Source organism: Myxocyprinus asiaticus, chromosome 17 (genome assembly GCF_019703515.2).
Source record: "Myxocyprinus asiaticus isolate MX2 ecotype Aquarium Trade chromosome 17, UBuf_Myxa_2, whole genome shotgun sequence".
Lineage (NCBI taxonomy): Eukaryota > Metazoa > Chordata > Actinopteri > Cypriniformes > Catostomidae > Myxocyprinus > Myxocyprinus asiaticus.
The window spans coordinates 23,142,712-23,150,276 of NC_059360.1; the positions used below are offsets into that span (position 1 = coordinate 23,142,712).

The window sequence follows — 7,565 nt, forward strand, 5'->3', positions numbered from 1 at the left end:
TTTTTCTTAAGTGAGGCAAATAGATTTGTTATTAAAAAAAATGAAAAGTGGCCTCACATTGACTGATCCAATCATAATGGAGGTTAATTTATTTATAGAAAACTTGAGATATTATGAAATGCCAAATGTGACTGAAATTAACAAGAAATCATGCACCCTTTTATGAAGCAGTTATTTTGAATCAACTTTATCTCAATTTGTTACTCAAAAAAGTAAAAGTAGCCTATGTTGACAAATTTTGCCCTATAACTACTGTCACTATATTTACACAATATCATTTTAACCCCCCTGGGGGCATTTACCCCAAGTGTGGGGCAAAAGGCTCCCTTGCCACCTTTTTTAAAATAATAATTTTAATAAAATAACCTTCCATTATTATTTGTTTTCACACAAATTATGCTGCTCCATCAATATTCAATAAAAATAAATTTATTTTTTCAATCTTGATACACTTTGTGACTAAAAAAAAGAAAAACAATTCCTTAAGGTGTGCATTTAGCCCCACTGTACCCTGCTTTGTTATTATACATTACCTTGACATTACAGAAAACATATTAAAAACAGTTGTGACACAAGAAATAATTCTAATTTAGGCGATGAAAAATTTTCAAAATAATTATAAACATTTCAAAACTGACATTACATATTGTAACAATCGCAAAAACAGAAGTTTTATTAAAAAAAAAAAAAGAACAATGAAAGTGAGGGGTTTTCCGAAAAAAAAAAAAAAAATCACTCAATGCGTTTTAATACCAAAGCTGTCACACTGTTACCAGTCACACCACCAAACTGGAAGCGAGGGGTGGGCAGTTTGTGTACCAGCTCAAAGCCTGCAAAAAATGCAACACAACTACATTACAACCTTCACAATTTTTGAACAGAACATTATTAGTTAGAAAAATAATTTTTAGCTACTGTACCAAGTCTGAAGATCTGCAGCAGCTGCTCTTTGGTCCAGTTGCAAGAGGTGATGAAGAAGAAACCCTCTGGCTGCATAACAGTTCTTAAAGAGGCCACATAGTGTATTTTGGCTTCCTCTCTGTCGTAAAGACTCAAACTAATGGCACCAAATGTTCCTTTATCTATACATACATCAAAACTCTTAATTTCTGTGCTTGGGTTCAGGAAATCCTCCACCTGAAATCACATGTAAAACCAAGACCAGCAAAAAATTAAAATAAAAAAAAATAAATAAAAAAAATCCCTCTTAAAGGTGCACTCAGTAATTTTTCCTCATTTTAACTCCTCGTAAAGTTTAACTCCTAAAGACATTAATTGTAATTTTGCAGTATACAGGAAATCATGAGCACTCATATTAAAATGAAGACTCCAGTCATATCAGTAACTTTATAAAAGCTGTTTAATTCTACATGGAGAGGGTCCGCACATGGGGGCTGCCATGATAGAATCACATGACCAGCCAAATACTACTCCTTTAAGTCTTTAAGTCTTAAAAGTGCTCCTTTAAGTCTGTTCTTTAGAATTTATTTATTTATTTTTCTCCCCTTTTCTCCCCTGTTTGGAATGCCCAATTCCCAAGGTCCTCGTAGTGGCGTAGTGACTCGCCTCAATCCGGGTGGCAGAGGCCGAATCTCAGTTGCCTCCGCGTCTGAGACAGTCAATTCATGCATCTTATCACATGGCTTGTTTAGCGCGTTACCGCGGAGACATAGCGTGTGCAGAGGCTTCACGCTATTCTCCACGGCATCCACGCACCCCACCAAGAGCGAGAACCACATTATAGGGACCAAGAGGAGGTTAACCACTGTGAGTCCAGGTGTGGTAGTCAGCATCTTTATTCGCTGAGCTACCCAGGCCCACTGTTCTTTAGATTGTTAATGAATACATTTTTGATTGTAGTCCATTGATACTTGGAACTACATCTAAAACAGCAATTGAAATTATGTTGTATATTCAAAACACACTACTTACCTACCTTAATTTAAACATTTTTTTAAGACTTGCTCTTCCAAAATATTTGTTGTGAGCTCTACAGCCGCTTTGGAATAGTCGATCCCAGTAAGGTTTGAGAAACCATGCTTGGCCTTTGAGGACAATTCAACAGATTACTATTATTTTAACATTTGTGCATTTATTTATTGTGTTTTACATTTTTTTTTAAATATATTTCAATTAAATTCAAAAAAATAATTAACTGCAGCAATCAATAAATGCATTTATGTTTTGACTTGCCAGTTGCACAAGAAAAATCCCATTTCCAGTCCCGATGTCGAGTATGGAAGCATTTTCAGGTAAATTGTTGGCTTCCATCCATCTGATCACTCTATCCATGCTTTCCTTGCCAAACCTAAAGGTTGACAACAACAACAAAAAAACATTGACTAATCAGCTACACAGGTGTAATACAGTACTTTATGACGTGGTAAGGAAATGTGTCCTGGCCAAAAAAAACAACAACAAAAAAACAGTGCATTAAAGCATCTGTCATCATTTTGATTTAGATTCAAGTCATAGCCTGCCAAAATAAATTTGCAAGAATACCATAACCTTCATTTGGAAAAAGGAAATCAGCATGGAAGCAGATTTAGAAACAGAGAGAGAAAACAAAAAGGCAAAATTACCATATTTATCCCAAATCCCCATTATCCTTGTAAGTCTGCAGCTCCCTTTCATAGGCATCATCCCAGCTTGAAAGAGTAGAATATAGAATGGTTTAAAAAAATCACTTCATTCTTTTTTAGATCAAACAGACCTTGAAATACTAGTTCCCTTACGACTCAGTACACTTGACATTGTGTTTGCTAATGCATATGGGGAGTGTCCTTCCACACGACCTAGTTGAAACCTCTCTACAATAACACCAATATTCTAATATTGGCTATGGTGTTTGAGTCCCGCCCTTTTAGGCGCGAAGCTGTTCGCTATAAAAGCAGGTGCGCAAACACCATTCCTCAGAATTTTCTTCCTTCAAGAAAGCAATTCATCTCTCGATTCGGCCCTCTACTGCTTTGCCTTCAACTACACTAGTCAGCGGGTGGTATCTTCACAGCAATGAGAAGACTCTCCGCTCCCCTGCAGTGCTCCGGCGAACATCACCCCGCCTCGCCGCTTGACGCTTCGCTGGTGAATGGGCCGCTTCAGCATCCTGATTCCCTGCAGTGCTTCGGCAGGAGTTGTGTATTGTGTGTAGATACGCTACCGTTCAAAAGTTTAGGGTCACTTACTCATTCTTTATTTATTTTTTTCACATTTTAGAATAATAGTCAAGTCATCACAACTATGGAAATACGGGAATTATGTTGTGACTAAACAAATCCAAAATAAATAAAAAACTGTGTTATATTTTAGCATCTTCAAAGTGGCCACAGAATGATTTAGCAGAAATGTACTCTTGACATTTTCTCAAACAATTTCTTGAGGTATCACCCTGGGATGCTTTTTAAACAGTATTGAAGGAGTTCCCATCTATGTTGGGAACTTATTGGTTGCTTTTCTTTATTATTTGGTCCAAGTCATCAATTTCAAAAACTTTTTTTTTTTTTAATAAAATTTTAGTTTTGTAATTAAATAAATTAATATGTTGGCACAATTATATTTTTCTCTACAAAACTAATCTCAAACATTTAAGCATACGCCTTCAGATCAAAAGATTTTTAAGATCATGAGAAATATTTCAGGCAAGTGACCCTAAACTTTTGAATGGTAGTGTATATATTACATATACTGTATATATCTAAAAGAGTCGCTTACGTGTTTGCATCTTTTTAAAGATGTCATTCCATAATGCCGTCAGATCAGCATGAGAGCAGCATTCACTGTCTGGGCTGCGCCCACGCCAAGTCAGTTCTCATGGAGACAGACAGCCCTCACTGTGAGGGCATGTGTCTCAAGACGCTTCGCTCGCGAATCGCCCTCGTTCTGAGGGATGATTCAGCCTCCCGCGCTCTCCCACCCACCTCTTCTGTGACACGCCCCATGAGCCACTCAATCTCCATGTAACGCGTCTATGTCAATACATTATATACGTGACGAGCTCCGGCCCTTTGCAGAAGTGCAAAGCCTCATCTCGTTCGGGGTTTCTGATGCTGGGGATAATGACGATATCATGTCTCTCGCTGCATCAGGCGAGTGGTCAGTGGATAACGCTACTGCCCCTTCCCCCAATGAAGGCGAGGAGCGTGTATGCGCCACTGACAAGGAGATGCTTCGCGTCCATTCAAGGGCGGTCGAAGAGCTTGATATCGAGTGGCCTCCTCCAGAGGAACCTACACAATCTTGCCTTGATGAATGGTTCCTGCAGTCCGGATCAAGCGACCACATCCTGTAGATCTGCCCTGTTCTTCCCTGAAGTTCATAAAAAACTGTCAAAATCCTGGCACGTGCTCTGTTCAGCTTGCTATTCGGCTTACTCCTCAAACAAATGGACGAGCAAGGCTATGAACCAGAGAAATTCAAAGAGCTCCGCACCGCTACGGACTTAGCGCTGCAAGCAATGAAAGTCACAGCACAGGCCATTGGCAAATCAATGAGCAACCAGGTGTTTTTGGATCGTCACATCTGGCTGACCCTCACGGAAATGCGAGACGTGGGACAAGCTGCTCTATTTGATGCTCCAGTGTCTCCAGCCGTCCTTTTCGGAGGCTTTGTGAATAGAATTGCTGAGTGCTATGTCACGACTCAGCCACACTCACATGATATGAGACATTTTATGCCAAAATGGAGCAGTACTTAATCACAACCGGCTCGCTCCCGCTCTGTCTCGGTCCAGCGCCCAGCTAAAAACCCCACACCAGCTGCCTCAGTGCCACCAAATTTCGCCGCCGAGCCACTGGTAACGCCACGCAAGCTGTGGCCCAAACGAAGGCAGCCGCCTCAGCGCAAGCCCTGCGCAGATGAAAAAAAAAAAACGCACAGCAAAGCGCTCCTGACACACAATACTGTTCCCCACTTGTCAGGAAAGGAATCTTGTTGTTCAAAATGTTGTTCAATATGTTGTTTTCTGTGTCTCACATTAATCACATGCAATAAAGTTTGTACATTATGCACAACCGCTTCCCAATGGTGAGCGGCACATTATATCATGTTATGAACATACCAAATTGCCGTCTGTCTCATTACGTGGACCTCTTACTGGCATTCCGACTGGGTGCTTAAAAACAATCGAACATGATTACATGATCAAATTTGCACGTCGGGCGCCCTGTTTTAACGGTGTTCTGCCTTCCACAGTTTCGTCCAAAGATGCGCCGGTGTTACGATCCGAAATACACAATCTTCTCGCGATAGAGGTTGTTTCATATTAATTAATAAGCCTGCTGTCCCGCTACATGAATGCGTGGCAAGTCCTCACAGGCATGTCAGAATTTACAACAATCGAGCACAATCTGTGGTCCGACCACACGATATGCCGGTGTTGCGTGCAGACTGCGAAAACACACAGCGGGATTTACAGCTGTTATTTCCTCATTCTGGAGAAGGTCGGCAGGCTTTGGCCCATTCTAGTTCTGAGACGCTTGAGTCGCACTCTCGCGACATGCCCATTCAATATGTTAACTCAGAAACAGATCTTATCGCACATCCATCCTCGGGACTGATTACTAGCCAATCAGAGGCACTACTGAGCGAACACAGAGACTTCCACATGGAAAAATCTGGTCTAATGTCAACTGGGCGAAAAGCACACTTTTCCCAAGCCAGTAAATCTCCTTTTTAGGAGTTCATATGTGCACACCTCATGAACGAGTGCGTACCTTTTTTCAGTGTCTGTTTCAGTTCAAACTGAAAAAACACTTTATTTATTTTTGCGCTTATTCTTTTTTCTAATCTGCCCTTATTATTTTTTGATTCACAATAATTATTTTTGGATCCGTGACAGCAATACTTTTGACGGGATTTTGATCCCATATCAAACACCACAGCAAAGGTTCATCTCTAGGTCGTGTGGAAGGACACTCGCCATATGCGTTAGCAGAACGCAATGTCTCGTTCCCTTCGTCTCAAGGAACCGAGGTTATGTACGTAACCGAGATATTTTTTATCATAAATCATTCACAAGTTGGATTTTTTTATCAAGTGGTGGGAAACTCAAATAGTTAAATGTCAGATGACATCGATCATTCTGTATGTTAAATTTAACTTGCAGCAGTTGCTGGGTAGAATAGACAACATGAAAGTGTGCTTTCACAAAAGAAAAAAGAAAAAAACATTTTAGTCATGTAAAACTTCTCCCTACCCTATGTCAGTGACCAGGGCTAACTTTAATGAAGTAAAACCTGGAGCAAAATCATCTTGTGATTCAGTACAGTTCTCAGCTCCATCTGTGTTCACTGACGGATGCATTACGACACACCTCATCAACATCCGGTGACGTAATGCCGAACTTGAAAGACGATAGAACAACACTTCAAAATAAAAGTTGAACGGGAATGTGTGCTGTCAGTTAAACCTTTTTATTTATTTTATTTTTTACATCTCAACAACTGAGTGTCAAACATAACATCCTTACAATCCCTGTGTTTTATACCCTTTTCCCAGTCGCACAGAGAGCGAGACAGATGGAGAAATAGAGTAAGACAGATGCACTTTGACAATTAAGTATGTGGATTTTATTATAATCATCATACTCTTTTATTATTATTATTATTATTATTATTATTATTATTGTTATTATTATTATTATTATTATTATTATTATTATTATTATTATTATTATTAAATTAGTAGAAGTACTGAGAAGACTATTTAAATTTTAGTACTGAAAGAAAGGACAAATAAAGACACTATCAAATCAAATCAAATCACTTTATTGACACTACTACTCTATGTCTCTATGGCATGTCCTACTATATACTACTACTACTTATGTAATTATAATAATAATAATAATATGTGGATTTGAATTTACATGGATTTCAACTTTACAATATACACGGATAATATATATATATATATATATATATATATATATTATTATTATTATTATTATTATTATTGTTGTTGTTGTTGTTGTTGTTGTTGTTGTTGTTGTTGTTATTGTTGTTGTTGTTAATAGAGGAAGAAGGAGGTGGAGGAGGAGTAGTTGTAGTTTTATTAATTTTTAAGTAGATTATTATCCAATATGTTTTATTGAAATGGAAATTTTTTGTAAAAATTTCAGAATAATTTCAGAACATGGGTTTAATTCTTTCAACCCTAAGTAGAATGAACATATTCATGGGCAGGTTTTTATTATTTTTATGTTATTTATTTAATCCAAAAGTGCCAGGGATGTACAAATCAAAACGCATTTATAAATAATAATAATAATAATAATAATAATAATAATAATAAACAATTACAAAGAATTTAAAAGACATGAAGTGAAATAACAAGAGTGGCCAGTAAGATTTTAGGTCAATCAAAAATAAATAAATAAATAAAATGAGCACACAGAAAGTTGCAATTGTGTATGAAAAACTTTGCTTAGAAAATAATTCTGTTTATCAAAAATAGAAAATAAAAACTCAGTTAAATTTTTTTTTTAATCAAAATGATTAAAATAAAACAGGACAAGTTTGTAACATCTCTGGATGATGTACAGTGCGGGCGCAAAGCATTGTGGGATC

At 37.8% G+C, this 7,565-nt stretch overlaps 1 protein-coding gene across 1 annotated transcript; it reads right to left on the reverse strand.

Annotated features, from left to right (window-relative positions):
* Positions 1–447: 447 nt before the first annotated feature.
* Positions 448–1,141, reverse strand: LOC127455063 (EEF1A lysine methyltransferase 2-like). The gene is made up of 2 exons (XM_051722627.1): positions 921–1,141; positions 448–830 (listed from the first exon to the last, which is right to left on the reverse strand). The coding sequence occupies exons 1-2, from the start codon at positions 994–996 to the stop codon at positions 733–735; spliced, it is 174 nt and encodes a 57-aa protein (XP_051578587.1). The 5' UTR covers positions 997–1,141; the 3' UTR covers positions 448–732.
* Between the last annotated feature and the right edge of the window lie 6,424 nt (positions 1,142–7,565).

Coding starts and splice junctions, on each gene's coding strand:
- LOC127455063 (XM_051722627.1), bottom strand. CDS start 996: ATGCAGCCAGAGGGTTTCTTCTTCATCACCTCTTGCAACTGGACCAAA. Junction 831..920: donor GCTGCAGATCTTCAGACTTG/GTACAGTAGCTA, acceptor CATTTTTTGCAG/GCTTTGAGCTGGTACACAAA.